At 35.6% G+C, this 23,286-nt stretch overlaps 1 protein-coding gene across 1 annotated transcript in view; it reads left to right on the top strand.

Moving 5' to 3' along the window:
- slit2 (slit homolog 2 (Drosophila)) overlaps positions 1-23,286 on the top strand; it is a 90,657-nt gene that overhangs the window by 50,293 nt on the left and 17,078 nt on the right. Inside the window, 18 exon segments of the mRNA XM_051116686.1 lie at positions 118-189; positions 2,545-2,708; positions 3,077-3,209; positions 5,719-5,790; positions 5,886-5,957; positions 7,384-7,455; positions 8,977-9,120; positions 9,899-10,062; positions 13,116-13,266; positions 15,088-15,162; positions 15,259-15,402; positions 15,602-15,745; positions 17,612-17,778; positions 18,056-18,188; positions 18,441-18,509; positions 20,228-20,299; positions 20,750-20,821; positions 20,933-21,004. Of these exon segments, the coding sequence (XP_050972643.1) occupies positions 118-189; positions 2,545-2,708; positions 3,077-3,209; positions 5,719-5,790; positions 5,886-5,957; positions 7,384-7,455; positions 8,977-9,120; positions 9,899-10,062; positions 13,116-13,266; positions 15,088-15,162; positions 15,259-15,402; positions 15,602-15,745; positions 17,612-17,778; positions 18,056-18,188; positions 18,441-18,509; positions 20,228-20,299; positions 20,750-20,821; positions 20,933-21,004 (1,992 nt within the window).

Raw genomic sequence — 23,286 nt, 5'->3', positions numbered from 1 at the left:
CAGTTGGGAACCAAGGGCAGCTGTGGTAACCATTCACTGTCATACAGAATGTATGTAAGAAGTTTGTTCTTAAAAGGTCTATGAAATGATTATTATCTTTCTGTCTTTGTTTCACAGCACACTGAACAACAACAATATCTCTCGTTTGTCAGTGGCCAGTTTTAACCACATGCCCAAGCTTAGGACATTGTGAGTATCCGACACACACACACACACACACACACACTCAAACTGCATTAAACCAGTTCTTCAGACTGTCGTTGGCATGTTATCTGGCACTTATCATGCTGGCCCTTAATAAGTGTGATTATGGGGTAATAGGGTGTAATAACCACATTAATATGTATGTTTCATTAGCATACATTTTGTAGATTGGAGTCCTTTGTGTGTGATCATGATTTAATCCCATTTATATGATGAGCTAAAGTAGCTAATTGCTATATCGGTATTCTGGTCCTTGTTAGCTAAACGTCAGCGATGGATGATGGAAAGAAACCCAGTGAATGCCAAGATGGGAAGGACTATTAAGACAATGAAACCTATACTGTGGATACCATACAGTATTGTTGTTGTAACTAAAACTAAAGGTGTTAAAAATAATTTTTGCTGATTGAAATAAAGCTTAAATAAAATAAAATATAAATATTAGATAAAAAAAAACGTACAAAAGCACATAACAAAATCGCTAAAACTTCAGATGAATACTGAAAATATAAAAAAAGAAAGATTCATAATATTAAATGGAGAAATCCACTTTCAAAACAAAGATTCACATATAATGTACTCACCCCATCGTCAACCAAGAAGTTCATGTCTTTCTTTCTTCAGTCGTACAGATATTATGTTTTTTGAGGAAAACATTTCAGCATTTTTCTTCATATAATGGACTGCTGTGGTGCCCTGATTTTGAACTTCCAAAATGCAGTTTAAATGCGACTTCAAACGATCTCAACGCGGTTGTAAACAGCCTAGGAAGAAGGGTCTTATCTAATGAAATGATCGGTTATTTTAAAAAAAAAACATACAATTTGAATACTTTTTATTCTCAAACACTCGTCTTGCCTTGCTCTTGTTGAACTCTGTGTGTTCTGGCTCAAGACAGTTAGGGTATGTCGAAAAACTCTAATCGTATTTTCTCCCTCAACTTCAAAAATCATTTCAAAATCATCCTACATCGTTGCAGAAGTTCCGACCCAGTGTTTGCAAAGTGAACATGCAAAGAAGATCAAACACCCTTAACAAAAAAGGTAAAACAGCGACATAGGACGATTTTGAAGTTGAGGGAGAACATGAGATGGAAGTTTTTCGACATACCCTAACTGTCATGAACCAGAACAAACCAGAGCAGTTGACATTAAAAAGTATATAAATTATATTATTTTTTATGAAAATAACCGATCAGTACGCTAGATAAGACCCTTCTTTCTCAGCTGGGATCATTTACAACCGCATTTGAGATCGTTTGAAGTCGCAATTAAACTGCATTTTGCAAGTTCAAAATCAGGGGACCATATCAGTTCATTATATGGAAAAAAATGCTGAAATGTTTTCATCAAAAAACATTATTTCTTTACGACTGAAGAAAGAAAGACATGAACATCTTGGATGACTAGGGGGGGTGAGTACATTATATATGAATCTTTGTTTTGGAAGTGGACTTCTCCTTTAATAGATATTATAATAGCATATGAGTAATACTATAATAAAACTGTTCAAATGTTCATAAGTATGAGTTCAGTAGGGGTATTTTTTACAAAAAGTGTACATAAACGTTAAATGTTAAAAAAAAATAATAATAATAATAATAATAAATTAATTTTTTAAATAAAAAAATCCCAAAATGTATTTTATCCAATTGAATAAACATGTTAAAAATCGTGTAACAATTAAGTGACAAGGTGACCTTATCTTTCTGATTAAAAATTATATTGGGAAAAAATAAAGTATAAAAATATGTTATTGTAATGTTCAATATATTGATCACCATCTGTTTCTGTTTCAGCAAGCTGATAATATAAGATTAGAGCACAGTAAAACTTCAAATGGTTAGAATGTTCTGCTGCATTTCAGTGGACTAAAGTGATTTTCATCGTTCTCATTCTTGACCCAACCTATTCAAAAGCTTTTTCAACGCCCATTGGGAAGGAAAGAATTCTGGAGAGAGATAAAACAAGAGCAGTCCATTTCGGTGCTTTCTCTAGTTCTTTTCAGTGTAAAGTTGGTCATATGTCCGTGATGATTTCTGCCATAACAAAATACTCCCCAAAATAAACTCTTTCCTCTGTCTCTCTAAACACATGCTCTACTGTCATGTCATATTAGAAAATATTACTTCAGGTTTTCACAGCCAGCAACAACTAAATATCGTTTGTTTAGTTTTAACATTAAGCTGCTGACCACACAGAATCACCAGAGTCAACAAAGGAATCATTGCGTGTGTTTACACGTTGTCTGCGAGTGGAAGACAGTAATTAATGAACATGAAATTAGCTTAGACTGCCTCTGGACCTTCAAATCACTCTTTCTAACTTTCCATCTTTCTAGTCGTCTGCACTCAAATAATCTGCTATGTGATTGCCATGTGGCCTGGCTTTCTGACTGGCTGAGACAGAGGCCCCGCCTTGGCCTCTACACGCAGTGTATGGCTCCGCCCTCCCTAAGGGGCCACAACATTGCAGAGGTTCAGAAGAAAGAGTTTACGTGTACAGGTAAGTTTGTGTGTGTGTGTGTTTTAGTTGTACGGCTTGTTTACAGGAAAAAAGAGCCTGTGAGAATAAAGAGAATAAATACATGATTTGCTGTTTTGTGTTGTCAAAGCTTTCATATTCTGTCCATTTTCTGGCTGTTCTCTTTTTTTGCTCATGCTTTCAAGACTTCAGTGAAGGCAAGTTGTTTGTGCTGAAATAACATTGGGAGTTACTTCAAACTGCATTTAGTTGCAATATGCAGTCCACAGCTTTTTTGCTCAAGAAAGTTTGTTTTTTTATTTTTTAAATTAAATTCAACCTAAACTAAACCTTCCTTTGTGTAGCACATACCCCTGCATCGCTGTCATCTCTCTGTATGTGTGTTTTAGGACCCCAGTCACACTCGTCCTGTAGTGTGCTGCAGTGTCCTGAGCTGTGCACCTGCAGTAATAACATCGTGGACTGCCGGGGGAAAGGTCTGACTGAAATACCCACCAACCTCCCAGAAACCATCACTGAAATGTGAGTGAGAAGCAGACGCACACACATAGGTTTAGATATCTAAAGAGAGACATTACATGCACTTATATAGATTTTATATACAGCTAGTTATAAATGTAAACCCTTTCTGGATTCCTTTTGAGTTAGGTCAAAAACACACACACTCTCGCTCACGTACGTATAGCTGTCATCGACAAAACTGTTTATGTATCTTCCTCATTCCTGTATTAGGTTGAGTGTAATGGTGGATTTGTTTGGCACTAGTCTGATGTCTGCCTGCTTTTTGACAGATGTAGCTTCCACATTCCACAAACACACATACACACAGTGAGGGTTGTATCTGTATCAAGTATTTTAACTACGGAGGCCATGCTGAAGTCATGCGCATTAATGCAGTGTGGAAATGGATTTATTTTATCAATGGCATCTCTTCTTTGGGCCAACATGCTGCCAACGGGGCCTGGATTGAGACGCCACATCTTTTTTAAACTGTTGTGCCTCTCACTGCCAGGGTCATTGTCTGTCTTTTTTCTTCCCTTCTCTCTCTGTCTGTCATCCCTTCGTTTTTCTTCCTCTGAAAGCCGCATGCAGGGTCTTGGCAGATGAGTCGGATTATCTCATTTGGCTCCGGTTGAATGAAATGTGTGTGTATGTGTGTGTTCGTCCACCTATGCGGGAGCCCGATTTTCATGCTCTGTCAACTTTGGAGAGCTTATCTGATTTATGACATATTTACTGTCAAAGAGAAGAACAGATATCTAGAGAGAGACAGCGAGAAGGCGAAATGTTATAAATAAGCATTGCTATATGTTGGAGTACTGAATGAATAATATATTTATGCTTCTTATTACTTAACTTGGCAGGTAGGGAAATTACAGCTGATGTTGATTTATATTTATTCCTCTAACACACCATCAACCTTTTATTCACATTTTTGTATTTAATGAAAATTTAATTAGCTTAAGTGTACAATTAATTTTTTTCTTTTCTTTTCTTTCTTTTTTTTCAATTTGTGTCTGCATGTTCAAAAGTGCACTCAAACCGAAGCACCAGTTTTGGTTTACAGTTGTAGAAATACAGTCAGCTATATATGGAAAACTGTTAGGGAAATACCATAAAGAGTAGAAAATAAATTGATGATTGTGAGAAAATGTTTGAAATAAGAAATAAAGTAACATTGCAATTGTGAGATCAAAATGAAATAAAGTAGCATCGGTAAGATATTTGGTCAGAATTACGAGAAATAACATCTCAACTATAAACTAAAATATGTTGGTACTGACAATAATGAGAAAAAAAAAACTCACAATAACCTCTTAATTATTTATTTATTTGTGACCCTGGACCACAAAACCAGTCATAAGTAGCACAGGTATATTTATAGCAATAGCCAACAAACTGGGTCAAAATGCTAAAATTTTCTTTTATGCCAAAAATCATTAGGATATTAAGTAAAGATCATGTTCCATGAAGATATTTTGTAAATTTCCTACTGTAAATATATCAATACTTATTATTAATTAATTTTTGATTAGTAATATGCATTGCTAAGAATTTCATTTAGACAAATTTAAAGGTGATTTTATAAATATTTTGTTTTTATTTGCACCCTCAGATTCCAGATATTCAAACAGTTGTATCTTGGCCAAATATCGTCCTATCCTAACAAACCATACATTAATGAAAATCTTATTCTGCTTTCAGATTATGTATAAATCTCAATTTCCAAAAACTGACCCTTATGACTGGTTTTGTGGTCCAGGGTCATATGCATTTATTTTTGTTATGAGCAGATAATAGGCTTCCAAAGTCATTATTCAATTATTACTCAAGCAAAAGTGTGTGATAAGAGGGAGACAACTGAGATAAAGTGAGACGACCTCATTAGGTGACCCACTCTATGTACATTAAATCCTATGGCAAGATTATGATGTGACCGACTTCATGTAAAATACAACAGTTTTGCTGCTACTAATATAAGTGATGCTAACATAACTGTTCTTTTCCTAAGGGGTAAATGTTTGAATGCCGAAAAAACCCTAAGTGCACTTTTAAGGCAATGTTGAAACGTCAGTGTGTTCATAATTCAATTTTTCATAGAACACAGATGTTGGATTTGTTCTTAGTCTGACCAAATCACACAAGCACACTCACTCATCCAGACATGGGCACTGCCTCAAACTGGAACTACAGCAAACTGACACAGCTGCTACACTGTGATTAAAGTCATCCCAGATATATTGACATTAATCTTACATTTGTGCCTGTCACATTGATTTCTCCCTTCTTTTGTCTTGGTACCCCTCTTATTGTATTAAATTTCTGTATTACAAAAACAGACTCTAAGCTCAGAATTAATGTCCAAGGTTTAGCATTCCAAATCAGTCATCGTCCATCACCCATCATAATTTTCCAATAACTCCTCAATACTGCTGTCAGTGCCTATAATTTTCCAGTTAGCCTCACCTGGATTATTCCCTCTGCCACGTTCCCTCCATTTGTTGATCTGGTTTATTCTCTCCGTTCACAGCCGACTGGAGCAGAACTCCATCAAGATTATTCCACCAGGAGCATTCTCACCTTACAAACGGCTGCGGAGAATGTGAGTGTGTGTCCTTGCGAGCACACATACATACACAATCACACTCAAGTGCACTTGTTCCTCATTTTTCTCTAATTTTCTTTTTTTTTTTTTAGAGATTTGAGTAATAATCAAATAACCGAATTGGCTTCAGACTCCTTTCAAGGACTCCGATCTTTGAATTCTCTGTGAGTATATATGTATATTTGTGTGTGTGTGTGTGCGTGAGAAGAGAATGTAAGAGTTATATTAAGCTTCCATCATTCTTTCAATTTTTGATGATCTGACTCATTCAAGCTTTTAGAGAACAGAGCAGATAGATCCCTCTAGAGTCTGAGTCAACCTAACCGCCATTCAAACATACAGGACATTTTCATTTCAATAGATTAACAGTTTTAAAGGCACCTCCAATAACTGTTTTGTCTTTAACTAAGTTGTATAAGTAAATGTATATTGAAAACGCAAGGACTTTACAAGGTGGCAATTTGTTGCGAGCAAGTAAGCATGGTAATTCCAAAACAAATAACCCCTCTTATACAGTATATGGCTAAACCCTTAGAATATGAAACACTCTAATATAAGCTCTTGCTCAAATGTTAAGCTGTTTGTTTTGGCTTGGCATTTTCAGTGTGCAATATGTGTGTTTTAGGGGGATGGGATGTATATGTCCTTCTTGCTTGGTCTCTGTATTTTCTTTGGTTTACTTTACTGACCGGGTTCCAATGAGCCAGAACTTAGTGGGCGGAACAGTTCTCCCTCTCTCTCTCGTTCCCTTCGGACCAGCCTCTTAGGAACACCAGCCAGCCATTTAAAATCTCTCCTCTTAAAAAAATACAATTTCAAGCCAGAAGAGTGATCCAATGTGAAACATAAGCGAACACACACATGCAAGTCCTGATATGACATCACAGTAATGAAATACTTCAAATGCACGCTCAGACAGAATCTGCAGACTTTTTTTTTTTTTTAGATGCTGATTTTGGGGGGAAATCTGCCTGTTGAACGAAATTCCTGATGCTACACACTGATTAGTAGCTTAAGGACTAATCTAATTAGTCAAGATATTTAATAAACAAACATACAAAAGAACAACTTTGTATAACTTTGTGAAAGACAGACGTTACAAATCTTGAAGCTTTCTGTAGAGTTTCTGTGTGGGCTGCACATATGTAGGATATCAGCATATAGCCAAAGCCACAACACCATTATTCATTCTAAAATAAAAATGCCAAGAATTTTTTGCCCTGCGTGGCCTTTTTAGATTAGTTCTGTATTTGCCAATATTCATCACCCATTTTTACGACAACCTCGGTTTGAGTAGGGTTATAGACCATTAAGATAAAGTCATGAATATGAGATGTAATTGATATATTCATCACAAGAAGATTATTGCGCACATGTTTGTCATGATTTTACCTCATGAATCTGGGTCCATACGATTTCATTTGAGTTTAAATATCATTCAAAACTGGTTGCACTGGGATGATTTGTGGTGGTGCATCTTGTGCTCTGTTTGAGGAGCCTTTTTTGATGAATGGTTGTGTGTGTGGGTGGGTAATGAACATCTTTAATCTTTGCTTTTATTTAATGTTCCCTTGTGTTTCTGCCTTTCAGGGTTTTATATGGGAATAAAATCACTGAACTTCCCAAAGGCCTTTTTGATGGACTATTCTCATTGCAGCTACTGTGAGTAATGCACATTCTATGAATTTATGCTTGAAAATGCTATGAACGAAGGCCTTTTATTTCTCTCTGAGTGTGGGTGGGTCAGATTTTGCCAAGTCTGAGGACCAGCCATTGGAAAACGGCTTAATAATCACACTAAATAATGACTCAATTAAAATCTAATAATGCCAAATGGTTTGTGCGAGGGGAACTATCATTAGCTCTGCACAGAGTTGTCAAGATACCAACATTTTAGGAGTTGATACCAATGTCAGTAATACCCAATTTCAACTTATACCACTTTATACCTTATATTTCTTAGCAAGTCAACATTGCTTCAATTAAACAGTCAGTAATAAAAAATAAAAGAGCAGTAATCTTTCTCTTTGTATTGTCAGTTTTGTCATTTAAATGAGTTTTAGAGACATACTTCACAGTGGCAAGTACAAGCCTGCATTTGTACTGCATTTGATATTTTGACAGAAATCTTATATATATCTTAATGTTTACATACTGTAAATATCCTACCAGGACAAGGATTTTTGATTTTAGTACACACTGAAGTTGTCGTATCCCTGTTGAAAAAAACAGCATATGCTGTTTAGGTATGTCTTGAGGCATGGCAGCTGGTTTGAGCTGGTTTAAACTGGTCCTTAGTTGGTCTTGAGCTGGCTTAAGCTGGTCATGGGCTGGTCCTATTGAACTAGCTCCTGCTCAGCTTAATCAGCTTCATAACCAGCTTATAACCAGCTCAGCACCATCTTAAACTAGCTCATGATGAACTAAGGACCAGCTTAAACCAGCTCAAACTAGCTTCAAAATGCTTCAAAACATACCTAACCAGCATATATTGTTTTATTCAACAAGGATGGACACTTCTAAAATCCCTAGCTCAGTGTAAAAACAAATAATGTTCATATCATGATAGAAAAAACAAATGTGTGTATGTGTGTGTGCATGTTTCCCTGATGACAGACAGCACAACTGGACATTAATTCACACACACATACCACACACTTCCGCTGAGGAGTATGTTTAGGAAATGCTTGTTAATCCAAGTATTTATAGGGGTTTAACAAGACCATAAGCATTTGTTGCTACTACATAATATTACAACCCCACATGCGCTCAAACCATGTTTTCTATATCAAAATTGATATAGATTGAATGTATTCCTTCTCACTTTTCAGAAATAACCAACATGTGAAACTTACATTTGTGTATGCTCAATAACTCACAGCACACACATGGTTTTATTGCTTTGCAGGAGATGCGGAACATATAAATCCTGTTTATACGAAAGCTGCTTTGTAAAATAAAGCCACTGTTTATTCACAGCTTTGTTCTCCTATAAGGCATTGTAAATGTGTCTGGAGACCACAGGGAATTTTCTTTCCAAGTCTCGCTCATATGTTTGTCTAGAAATGTTAATCTATTTGCATATGGCATTTATAATATCTTAATTTACAACGCATGTATAGATTTTCCAGTTTGGCTGAGAGATTTGTGTAAAATGTCACATGCGAACGTTTATCCCAACAGGTTGCTAAATGCAAACAAGATCAATTGTTTGCGCGTAGATTCTTTCCAAGACCTGCAGAATCTGAATCTTCTGTCACTTTATGACAACAAACTCCAGACCATTGCAAAGGGAACCTTCTCATCTCTCAGAGCCATCCAAACACTGTGAGTTATACTGCGTAACATTTGTCACACCATAAACCATTTTGACTGTAGTATAATGGCAAATCATGTTTACTTTTTAATTTTTTTACTGTACTTATATGTATAAATACAACAGCCTTTATATTTTTAAAATGAGGCCCATTGTATCGTCATATTTAAGGGAATTTTAAAAATGCATACAGTCATATATTAGGCTGGTAAGTAAAAATGATTAAAAACTGGGAGTAAAAATTTGAGTGTATTTTTGTAGGTTTGTCAAGAAACTGAACACCTTATTTGTGGCCCTGGACCACAAAACCAGTCATAAAGTTACATTTTTTTTATAATGAAGATTTATACATTATCTGAAAGCTGAATAAATAAGCTTCTTTCCACTGATGTATGGTTTGTTAGGACAGGACAATATCTGGACGAGATACAACTATTCGAAAATCTGGAATCTGAGGGAGCAAAAAAAAAAAAAAAAAAAAAAAATCTAAATATTGAGAAAATCGCCTTTAAATTTGTCCAAATGAAGTTCTTAGCAATGCATATTACTAATCAAAAATTAGGTTTTGATATATTTACAGTAGGAAATTTACTAAATGTCTTCACAGAACATGATCTTTACTTGATATCATAATGACTTTTGGCATAAAAGAAAAATTGATCATTTTGACCCATACAGTGTATTGTTGGCTATTGCTACAAATATACCCGTACTTATACTGGTTTTGTGGTCCAGGGTCACATTTATGACCATTAGTCGTAATTGTGTTTAATATTTTATATTTATCAGTCATTTGGCTCAGAACCCCTTCATGTGTGACTGCCATTTGAAGTGGTTAGCTGACTACCTGCAAGACAACCCGATTGAGACCAGTGGAGCTCGATGCACAAGTCCCCGTCGCCTTGCTAACAAACGCATCGGCCAGATCAAGAGCAAAAAGTTCCGCTGTTCAGGTACATACAGACATGAAAATCTGTAGTTCAAGTGTACGCATAATTTTGAGTAATTTGCCAGATTTGCTTACAGACGCCAAGTCTTGACCCTGCCTCTTCCTGTCTGTTTCTGACCATGGACTTTAGAGCCAGTGAGAATGTTTGTGTGTGTGCAGTTCAAGGGTGTAAACATCTTAGTCAGCTTTCATTTATACAGACATATACACAGTTCTGAGGGTCTCAGCATGAGCTATCTTCTCTTGTCTAAGCAGTTTATAAATCAGAATGCAAATGTGTGTGTTTGGGGGGGTATTATTAGTTTACTGTCTGTCAGTTGAGTATCGATCACTGTGGGGTTATAAATGAGCAGGATTCTCTGATCAATATTCATATTCATTTATTGATCTAGACACGCACACAGCTTTCCTCTCAGTTCTCTATGTATCTCTCTTTGTTTAGCTAAAGAGCAATATTTTATACCAGGTATGTTCAGCTACTAAACATTTTGTTTGTGTGTGTACTGCACAAAAGAGTTTGGACTACTACACTAATGCACGCAAATTACATTCACATTATCATGCAGATAGATTTTAATGGTGCTGTGTTCTTGTGTAGCTCGTGGGTCAATGACAGTACTCATAATCTAATCTAGAATCTAGATTAGATTACCAGAATCTAATCATTTATTCAAAAATGCATTATAAATGCACTTCATACATACAATGACTTGAATATACCTCTTCTTTTATTAACCTGTTTTTATTAATTAAAAAAAAGTAATACAAATATGCATTTATATACCTTATTTGTTGATTTAAATTCATTAACCTTAGGTAATAAAGTAACCTTAGGTAACTTAGCATTCATTTAAAAAACTTTAATTTATTATACAATTTTTGCTGTCAGTTTAACACTTTAACAATTAGTTTAACTTAAAAATAACGCCATTAAAATATTTTGACGAAGTTAACACGCTGACCCCGTCCCCAGACCAGTATGTCATTTACAGTTCAGTAAATAAGAAGTTGACATTGTGTTATATTTTAAACACTTTATTATGTGTATTTGCTAAATTTTGCAGAGAACATATTACCTTTGAAGCCATAGCAGAATTGTTGCGCGTCTCAGAGCAACACAGCGGTGTTTAGTTTCTAAATGAATCTGCATTTTGAACGAATCGTGTGAATCAATGATTCAAAGGCCCATTCATACAGAGAGCCATTTACTTAATTCCTGAATGAATCAGCCATTTGAACGAATCATTAAGGCATATATGCCACCTGCTGAAAAAAATAAAAATAAAAGCATTAAAGGAATGGTTTACCCAAAAAAATTATATTACTTAAAAAAATGTTAAATTAGTTAAAATAATACTTTCTTTTGTGAAACATAAAAGAAGGTATTTTGAATTCTGTTGGTAACAAAGCTGTGTTGGTTACCGATTACTTTCACTGTATGAACAAAAATACTGAGATGTTTCTCAAATTATCTTCTTTTATGTTCCATAGTTTACATTAGGCCGTTATAGCCTATGTGTAATTAATTTTATGTTAAATCAAAAAAAAAAATTTCTTTCTAAAGCTACAATTAATCTCTACATTATACTTTCTTATTCAACACAAAAATAGCTTTCATCTTTTGTGGGTATTTTCACAGTCAAATTTATTTTGCGATTAATTAGATTAATTGATCAAAACATCATGTAATTAATTAGATTAAAAATTTGAATCGACTGACAGCCCTAGTATTTATATATAGAAAAAGCTGGTTTAAATTCATTTAGATAGACAGATAGACAGATAGATAGATAGATAGATAGTTTACTTCTCCTCAAAATTGTATAAAGCTTTTTCAAAACCATAAATGCTTGCATATAAAGAGTATAGTTCTAAGAACAAGGCATGTGTTTTGAACCAAATTACTAATACAGTTGTTGGTTTTTTACATTAAGCTGTTAGATGAGCAACACACAATGGCGCTTCAGTCTAATGTTAATTTGTTGTCAAACCTTCACCAGTCTGATCAGTGTCACTCTTGCTGTGTGCATGCTCACAAACAGCACACAGTGGCATGGATCCAAGACACAGGTTTTCCAGTGCTCACCAGTATTAGGGATTTACTGTTTGAGTGTATTATATATTCTCTCTCTTCCTTTCTCGCACACACACTCAGGGATTCATCATATCAATAAGTGTAAGTAGATGACTCGAGACCAGTAAGACGTCACCCAACAAGCCCCTCCCCTTCAATCCCAACCAATCACAGACCAGGAACCCAAATATATGTGAAAATGTGTTTAGAGGTTTATGAAGCACACTGTGTGAACCGAACGTGAACGTGTGTGTTTGACTGTGCGTACAACTGCTGGTTCTTATGTTTATTTACTGTACAACAGCTGCAATATTCCTGCCACACTCTTCTGTTTCTCTCTTCTTTCCTGCATCTCTCCTCTCTCTATTACTCTCTTCATTATTCCTGCTAGATTATCCCAGCTAAACAAATTACTGTCTCATTCTTTAGCTCTCAGTCTTTTGTTTCTCTTTCTCTCTGTGTCTTGTGGAGGAAATTCAGCGGGGTTTTCCTTTGTGCTTGATCTAACCATGTGGTTGCAGACTCGGACTAATACATGGTTCTGTCAAGCACCATGGAAGGTCTTGCAGCATCTACAGCATGGCAAGCAACAAGAGACAACCTTTGTGTGTGTGAATGTCTTTTGTCTTTGTATGGATGTGCAGTTAAGAAAATATCTGTCGTCTTTGTCCCTCTTATAAGTGTGTGTGTGTGAACACAACACTCCAAAGTCATGGCTAGTAAGTCAGCATGGCTTTCTGTGTTGTTAAGAATGACACTATCGATAGCATGTTGCCATGGTGATAACTGAGTTTCCTCTGGTCTAGCACAATTAACCTTTAACGTCCTCCCTCCCAGTGACCCTCTACCTTTCCACCCAAACTTCTTCAAGCTTACTCCTCTCCTTCTCTCTCTCTGTCTTCTATTTCTCTCATGCACTCTTTTTTTTGTGATTGTGTGGTGTGTAATTGTGTGTGTTTGTGTGTGTATGGTTATGTGTATAGGTGTGGAAGACTACCGATCGAAACTAGGTGGGGATTGCTTCGCTGACCTGGCGTGTCCAGAGAAGTGTCGCTGTGAAGGAACCACAGTGGACTGCTCTGGACAAAAGCTTACAAAGATCCCAGACCACATACCTCAATATACAGCTGAACTGTGAGTGTCTCTCTCCATCTCTCATTTAAAGGATTTGTTTAGTCCTGAATTCAAACTTCCTGAAAATGTACTCACCCCCATGTCATCCAAGACGGTAACGTCTTCTTTCTTCAGTCGAAAAGAAATTAAGGTTTTTGAGGAAAACATTCCAGGATTTTTCTCCATATTGTGGACTTCAATGGGGATCAATGGGTTGAAGGTCCAAATTGCAGTTTCATTGCAGCTTCAAACGACTCTATACAATCCCAGCTAAGGAATATGGGTCTTATCAAGCGAAAAAATTGGTCATTTTCTACAAAACAACAACAACAACAAAAAAACAAATTCATATACTTTTTAACCACAAATGCTCGTTTTGCACTAGCTCTGTGCTACGCGTCTACTTTGGTTCAAGAAGGAAGGGTAGGGTAAAAATCTCAATCTCAGTTTTTCCTTCCAAATTCAAAATTGTCCAACATTGTTGTTTTACCTTTTTTTGGTAAAGGAGGTTTGACTTTCTTTGCACGTTTGCTTTGTAAACACTGGGTCGGTTCTTCCAACATAACTACGTAATGCGTGAAGCCATGAACGCAGAGCTAGTGAAAGATGAGCATTTGTGGTTAAAAGGTATATAAATTTGTATTTCTTTTAGAAAATGTCTGATAATTTCACTAGACAAGATCCTTATTCCTCGGCTGGGACTGTGTAGAGCCCTTTGAAGCCGCATTGAAACTGAAATTTGGACATTTAACCCGTTGATTCCCATTGAAGTCTACTGTATGGACAAAAATCCTGGAATGTTTTTCTCAAAAACCTTACATTTTTTTGACTGAAGAAAGAAAGGCGTGAACATTTTGGATGACACAAGGGTTAGTAAAATATCAGGAAATTTTTATTCTGGAGTAAACCAATACTTTAAGGTTTAGTTAAGCCAAAAATGAAAATTCTGTCTTTATTTACTCAGTAAGAATTAGTTATTCATTCCAAACACATCTTCATCCATCTTTGAAAAAGAAATGAAGATATTTTTAATTTAAACTGTCTCTCCCCTCCTTTTCTGTTCTTCTATCTGAAGTCCATTCCAATAAAATGTCTCAAAAAGTTTATACATATACATATAGATTATATTCTGAATAGTGCAGAACCTTACAAACATACAGTTGAGGTCAAAAGTTTACACACACCTTGCAGAATCTGCAAATTGTTAATTATTTTACCAAAATAAGAGGGATCATACAAAATGCATGCATGACCTTCAGGTCCCACACATTCTTTGGTTTTTCAGCATTGTTGTGTATATGAACCCTTTCCAACACTGACTGTGTGATTTTTAGATCTATCTTTTCATACTGAGGACAACTGAGGGACTCATATGCAACTATCACAGAAGGTTCAAACGTTCACTGATGCTCCAGAAGGAAACACAATGTATTAAGAGCTGGGGGGTGAAAACTTTGAAAGATCATAAAAGATCAGTGTAAATTTAACTTATTTTGTCTTCTGGGAAACATGTAAATATCTTCTGTAGATTTTAAAGGGCAGTACTTAATGAAAAAATTAGTGTATTTAGGCAGAATAAAAAAATATATACACATTTTCATTCAGTTCAAAAGTTTTCACCCTCCAGCTCTTAATGCACAGTTTCTCCTTCTTCTTTTCCTCCAGTTGAATAATAAATAAAAAAAACAACATGCATTTTGTATGATCCCTCTTATTTTGGTAAAACAGTGAACATTTTGCAGATGCAAGGTGTAAGTAAACTTTTGACCTCAACTGTATAAACATACAATTTAATGAATAAATGAGTAATTTACTTGTATTTTATGTCTGATTTGTTTGCAGCCGCTTGAACAATAATGAATTTACAGTGCTGGAGGCTACAGGAATCTTTAAGAAGCTTCCTCAACTGCGCAAAATGTAAGTCTCTGTCTAAGTCTGTGTCATCTGTCATTATCCAGTTTAGGCGACCATCATTAGAGCAAAATTACCATGGCAACTCTCTTTGTTTTGCAGTAACCTTAGTAACAATAAGATCACAGATATTGAGGAGGGCACATTTGAGGGGGCCAGTGGAGTGAATGAACTCATACTGACAAGCAATCGCTTGGAGAGCGTCCACTACAGCATGCTGAAAGGCCTAAGTGGTCTCCGCACACTGTGAGTATCACATGCTTGCACACTTGACTGAATGACTTGATTGAACTTCAGGGTAATGCATCCAGATACTGTCAAAAAATAATATCTAGGTATGGTTTTATTCTCAGGTGTGGTCACATTGCTTTGTGTGTTCCAAACCAAATCACATTCGCTGCTTCTGGCTGTTTTAAAAGATTATGTGTGTGTTTGTCATGTGCAGGATGTTGAGGAGTAACAAGATAAGCTGTGTCAATAACGGTAGTTTTACTGGTCTGAGCTCTGTGAGGCTGCTCTCCCTCTATGATAACCTGATCACCTCCATGTCCCCGGGAGCTTTTGACACACTACATTCCCTCTCAACACTGTGAGTATCAAACCACAATAACAACAAAGTGTTTTGTTTTCTTTCACTGAAGCTGTTCCAAAACTGAGTTAGCTGCCTTGCTACCCTAAATAGGTGACTGTTTTCTATCCTAATGGCCCTTTCACACCAAGAATGATAACTATAGTGATAACTATAACATTGTTTATCGTAAGCACATGCAAAAGTTATGTTGATTGCTGCATTAAATGTTCAAAGTGATTTCACTGAAGACATTCCTCTGTTTAGTTATTGTTATATGTATGATGAGGACTTCCGTATTCTAATATAATTTGTATGATTACTAAAACCTAATAGTTATCATTATAGTTATTGTCCTTTATGTGAACGGGTCCTTACGGTGATAATATGAATCATTCTAAGCAGAAACTCTGGGCATTATTCAAATAGCGTTTCATACAAAAACCTGACTCAAAATTGATTTTAATACAGCTTCACATTAGCAAATTGATATGCTAATTCCATGATACTCTAAATGTGACAAAACCAGTCATAAGTAGCATATTAGGGTATATTTGTAGCACCATCAAACAATACACTGTATGGGTCAAAATTATGGGTTTTTCTTTTATACCAAAAATCATTATGATATTAAGCAAAGATCATGTTCCGTGAAGATATTTTGTAAATTTCCAACCGTAAATATATCAAAACTTAATTTTTGATTAGTGATAAGCATTGCTAAGAATTTCATTTGAACTTTAAAGGTGATTTTCTCTATATTTTTTGGCATTCCAGATTACAGATTTTTAAATAGTAGACAAAAAGTAGACAAATATCATCTTATCCTAACAAATACATCAATGGAAAGCTTCCAGATGATGTATAAATCTTAATAAAAAAAAAAAAAAATAAAAAAAAAAAAACACACACACACACACACACAAATCACACAAATACTAGAAAAAACCAGGGAACTTAAAACAAATTAAAATAGTCAAATTTTTACTGCTTAACTAAATTAGAGATTATTTATAATAAACATTTCTCTCGCCTCATCTGCCATCTGATTTATTAAAGATAAGATACCTGCAAGGAGGCAAGGGAGGCGGTGCCTCCTCAAAATACTGGATGAGAAAAAATATTTATTGTACAAAAATAAAACAATGCCAATATTACAAAATATAACATTAAAGAGTGTATAAATTACTTGATTTTCTAAAACAAAACAAAACCAAACAAAAGAGCCCATTGAGTTTTAACAGACCCCCTAAAGCGTGCGGTGGGTTTGGTGGGGGGTTTGAGAGTGAATGGGGGAAAACTGACTGGTTATGATCGGTTCAGTCTGAATGAACAATATAATGGAGTTGATGGGAAGAAAAACTAAGTAACCAACTCACACACTTAGATATAACCACTTTGTTACATCAAAATAAGATTTAAAATGGCATGAAAACATGATCTTTGGGAGTGTTTAGTGAGTAATCAGCTTACTGAAATTTGACTGATGATCTGAAAAATTAAAAAATGGTTAAAAGTTAACTATTTTATACGAATAGCTGAACATAAGTTCACAAATAAAATATATTGTTTAAATTGTTAACTGCCTTGAGTTATCATCTTGGAATAAATGTAAAATGCTTTAAAACACAAACATGATGAGATTCATAGTTAGCTTTATTAAATAGAATATTGATTACATTGCAAATGTAAAAATACAAAATAGAATTGAAAACTTTGAAGACTTTGTCTCCTCATTTCAGAACACCACGTACACCACTGCTTTCAAGATGGTAGTTTGCCTACATATGCAGCTCATTAGGTTTTGAAACAGAACATTTGTTTGTGAGCTTCTGGAATGTTTTGCTAAATATTTGCAACATATTTTTTCCTTATGCGATCCCACAGGAACTTGCTGGCCAATCCGTTTAACTGTAACTGTCATCTGGCCTGGCTGGGGGAATGGCTCCGTAAGAAACGGATTGTCACGGGCAACCCCCGCTGTCAGAGCCCATACTTTCTTAAGGAGATCCCTATTCAAGACGTGGCCATTCAAGACTTTGCCTGCGAAGATGGTATGGCTACGAGTGTGTGTAGGGGTGTTTAGTACATATGCATGTGTGTTAGAAGATATTGTTTCAATCTCTTAATAGGGCTTTGATATGATCTGTTATGCTAACTTGAGCGTAGCTCAGTGTTATCTTTCCTTTACACAAACTCAGGCAAGCTTACCAAAACAGTCAACCTGGAATATCTCCACATCGAAAAGCTCATTTGAAATTTCATTATTCTCGACTTCTGATAAATGAGAACATTAACATAATGATTCATTCTCTCTTTGTGTGTGTGCAGGTAATGATGAGAATAGCTGTTCACCCCTGGCTCGCTGTCCTGCTGAGTGTTCATGTTTGGATACGGTGGTCCGCTGCAGTAACAAAGGACTTAAAGTTTTACCCAAAGGCATTCCTAAAGACGTTACTGAACTGTGAGTGTACACAAACACACTATGGCCACAAACCTCTCAGCTACTTCATAAGAAATGGCCATTTTCAAAAATCCCCTTATCTGATCCAGGCACACCTTTTTTGTAAACTAAGCTGTCTCCAACAACATACTTGACGTCTGAAATAATACACGGCTGCTATATATACATCTTTGAAGTTTCTCCCATTACAGTGTTGCTAATGTGCTATTTCCTCTGTGTTTGAGTAATAACTTGTTTGTCTTTTTTTGATAGCTATCTCGATGGCAACCAGTTCACGCAAGTCCCTCTGGAACTATCCAATTATAAACACCTCACTCTCATGTAGGTACAGCCCTCTCTGGAGTTAACCAATCACAGATACTTCACAGTTATCAGGGCCCTGCCCCTTTAAAACCAACCAATCATAGCAGACCTGCAGTCTTTTAAGCCGACAGAGTTAGCCTGTACATATGGTGTTTGATCCATTTTCTCATACAGCCAAATGCCAGAAAATCCAAATGTTTGTAGCTGTATTTTTAGGGTTTATTTAGGCTCTTCCCCTTATGTCCTGCCCTATGAAAACAATATTCCATCTCCACCCAACATATCAAAACATACAACATAAAGAATGATTAAAAACTTTAAAATATGGTTTTAAGTAATTCATAAGACTGTTAATGGTTTTATTGCATTACTTTCATGAATACAAAAGTCCATACAGGTGGAGCAATGCATCAAGGCTGTTGAATGCTTCTGTATGTTGTATTACGACTTCAAGCCTAACGCATTACTATTGTACAGTTGAGGTCAAAAGTTTGCATCCCCCTTTAAGAATCATTAAAAATGTTAATTATTTTACCAAAATAAGAGGGATCACAAAAAAGGCATGTTATGGTTAATTTAATACTGACCTGCATAAGATATTTCACATAAAATATGTTTACGTATAGTCCACAAGAGAAAATAATAGTTGAATTTATAAAAATGACCCGGTTCAAAAGTTTACATCCCCTTGATTCTTAATACTGTGTTGTTACCTGAATGATCCACAGCTGTTTTTTTTTGTTTAGTGATAGTTTCATGAGTCCCTTGTTTGTCCTGAACAGTTCAATTGCCCCGTGGCCTTCAGGTCCCACAAATGGCTGTATGATTTTGAGATCCATCCATTTACACTGAGGACAACTGAGGGACTCATATGCAACTTTTACACAAGGTTCAAACACTCATTAATGCTCCAGAAGGGGGGAATTAGAATTTGTGGGACCCGAAGGATTTTTCTGAAGAACAGCAGGCAGTTTAACTGTTCAGGTCAAATAATAATTAATTAAAATAATTAACATTTTTAATGATTCTGAAAGGGGGATGCAAACTTTTAATCTCAGCTGTACATGCATTGTGTTTGCTGTTTGCAGTTTTAAAGGTCACTGTATACTGCATTGATATGTTCAGCCATTTGTTTTTTAACATGCCAAGTTTGCATGTGTTCTTACGCCATGCATTAAACAATGTAAAGTATAATATGTAATTCCTTGCAGTTTGGTTTAAATATTCAGTCCCTCAGTAAACAAAAAACAAAATGCAATGCGGTAAAAAACAGCTCGTGTGAATTATAAAATTAATGAAATAATCCTAAATATAAAGAATCTTACGCATTTCAATATGATACAATATCTTTTGTCCCCTTTGGGAAATTATTTTTGGGCTTAGTGTATGCTGCATTTTCAAATCACACAACAAATATATCAATAAATCACGTGTCTCAGATGAACATTGCCATACAGGGGAGCAGAACAGGTACATCAGGTATCATATTGCACAATTGAATGGCCACTATTATTGCACAAGCAGTTGCTACTTAAAACATAGAACCTGTAATAAATAACAATAACCATCTGTAAATAAGAATAAATAATGATAATAATAATAATGCTGTGCCACCTTTTGTTATTGCCATTTACCCTAAATGTTGGCTTTAAGTGTTTGATTTTCTTGTGGCTCATAACACTCTGCCTTTGTTTGTATGTGTGTGTGCGTGTGTGTGGGTGTGTGTTTTCTTGCAGCGATTTGAGTAATAACCAGATCAGCACATTGTCCAACCACAGCTTCAGTAACATGTCCGAGCTGCTCACCCTGTGAGTGTCAACATGATCTATGGCTTCGGTTTGTGTGTCTGTGTGTTTTTTGTGCAAACACTAGAGTGGTTGTGTACGTCTGTATCTGTGCACTGTGCGTGTGTGAATTTTAACAGTCCTGAAATTATATGTGCATTTAAGTGTGTATGCAGTACGTGTAAATACAGGGGCAACATGCACCATTTTTGAGTGATTTTATTTATTGTTATTTTTTTGCCATAGCATTTTAGATACTTTCTACTACACTTTTTACCTACAATGATTGTTCTTAACCTAATTAGAAAATCTAATAATTAAATCATCTTCTTAAATTATCGTCTTAACTTCAGTAATTTATTTTGGTTATTAAGGTGCAAAATCCATAATTGTTTCACTTTCTGAGTTTTTATGGTCTGACATTTCTGTGCAAATGTTTTTGCACATATTGTAATATCTTTTGTTTCATCCCAGAATTTTAAGCTACAACAGACTGAGGTGTATTCCTGTAAAAGCTTTCGACGGCCTCAAGTCTCTGCGCCTATTGTAAGTACCTCATTGATATGTGCATGTGTATGTGTGTGTGTTTGCTATTAGACTTTGATTTATGTGTTTTGAGCTCTCCTGGATGGCTTCATTTCTCTCTTCTCTCTGCAGGTCTCTCCATGGTAATGATATTGCTGTGATCCCAGATGGAGCTTTCAAAGATCTGTCCTCGCTCTCTCACCTGTAAGTACCTCAAAATGAACACACACATACACACACAAGCACTTATGAGTGCACCAAATAGGTTTTGACAGCTGGATGTACTTTGGTTCTCTTTTACTCTCACACAAACACACTTTCTTTCTCTGAACTTGGGGTTCTGTAGCTACAGACTGCTTGAGTTCTTGGTCTCCCACGATGGACCTTTTTTTTTTAAATCAGTCCCATGGATCAATTTCACAAGTGTAATTATGACTGACAGCAGAGAAGAACAAATCTACAGATTACTGTACTCATGAGATTGTCAGGAAACCAATACCATAATTTTTATTGTTTATATAAATAATACATTTATACAAAAAACTATTCATTTAAACCAAATCCCATCAGTCACATCAAGTATGTGGATTTAATTTGTTTTGAAAAATTTCTTCAAATAATGCTAATTGTAATAATTTTCTCATTTTCTCATTATTTTCTCACGCATGCATGTTTTATCACTTTAAAATATTTAACAACTGTGCCATGAATATATTTTTACATTCTGCTGTATAAACAATATAGCAAAATCTTAACAATAGACACTTAACAACTAGACACATCCCCATAATATATATTTTCATACCACCCATCCCTGGTAAAAGTATTTTGCATATTTTTTGGTGCATATTTTGCCAACTGTTTAATTCAGCTGTGTGGGCTCTAAAAACCTATAAAAGATCATTTTGTATTTCAGTTTCATATTAAGTAAATCTTGACGCAAACATGGCCGAAAGCAGTGAATCTTATGTGTGTGAGATATAAATGTAAGATTTCCATAAGTTTGAAACACTAGCTGGGTTTCCATCCAAAGTTACGAATTTAACTTATGCTCAAAATTGGAATATTGCATAAAACATTTGCAAATAATCACTGTTTCCATCCAACGAGTCAAAGAGAACAAAATCATCACTTCCTGATAAAATGGCAATAAATATCACTAAGAACAGTAGAAGAAGCCAATGAATATAATAATTTCCATATATAATAAATTAGTTGTGTCTCAGAGCAAGCAGACGAAACACAATAAATGTGGTCATTGCTTTCGGAGGTGGATGCCTGCTGTTTGGGAACACAGTTCTGGGAAGCAATTATACAGAAATACTTTGATGACAAACTTTGCTTGGGCATTGAAGAATGACCATAACATTTTAGATGCTGTCCCATTCAAGATCAGTCTGCTGGTTAGTCAGGTTATGCCATCCCATAGCACAGGGGTGACGAACATCGGTCCTGGAGAGCCACAGCCCTGCATAGTTTTGCTTCAACCCTAATCAAACGCACCTGAACAAGCTAATCAAGGTCTGAAGGGTCAATAGAAAGCAACAGGCAGGTGAGTTTTTATTAGGGTTGGAGCTGAACTCTGCCAGGCTGTGGCTCTCCAGGACCGGAGTTCGCCACCCCTGCCATAGCGCAAAGTCACATGACTTTTTGATAGGCGTGGAGGAATTTATTCTGCAAATACGTTTCCATCTCCCATTTTTCACATTAACCCTTTTTTGCATAGTCAAAAAACACCACAGGCAGGTATAAAAACTTATTTGCGAATTAAGTTTTTTTTTTTTTTTTTTTTAATTCTCCAAAATTTGGAAACATAGATATTGATTTGTGGACCGGGTAACAGGATAGGCAGGCATTACTATGGACATTTGCGTTGTCTTGCAAAACATTCACAATGTAGCGTTTCATAGATTTTTATTTTGAACTTGGACTCAAGTATAAAGAAATACAGTCAGTGCTTAGTTCAAGGCATGGTTTTAGAACAAGAAACGTTTGGGTGGAAATGTTTAATTAATGGACTAAGACATCGGTATACTAAGGCCAAATTCAGTATACAATTTATTAATAAATTATACATATAGGAAAGCAGATAAGCCCTGAACATGAACAGAAAACGCTAAATTACACGTTTTCTTCCCCCATTGAAAACCCCATTTAACGTGGCTTAATATAAGACAGTGAAATACACTGATAGCACACACACACACACAAACATCACAGAGACGTCTATTTGACTGTGTTTACATCTGGAAGACATTTGACTGTGTTTGCTCACATCTGGATGGATGAATAGACGTCTAATATATCTTTTATATATTAAAAATATATACAGACATCTGTCAGATGTTCATACACAGCATATGCTTTCCAGATCAAGTGATCTGGAAAAAAAAAAAATATATAGTTTTAAAAAATCCATTAAGCCACCATTAAGCCACATTAAGAGTTTCAAATGTTTGTCTACGGGGGAAAAACCACATGAAACT

Source organism: Labeo rohita, chromosome 1, assembly GCF_022985175.1.
Source record: "Labeo rohita strain BAU-BD-2019 chromosome 1, IGBB_LRoh.1.0, whole genome shotgun sequence".
In the NCBI taxonomy this organism is placed as follows: domain Eukaryota; kingdom Metazoa; phylum Chordata; class Actinopteri; order Cypriniformes; family Cyprinidae; genus Labeo; species Labeo rohita.
This window is presented reverse-complemented; position numbering and strand designations above follow the sequence as displayed.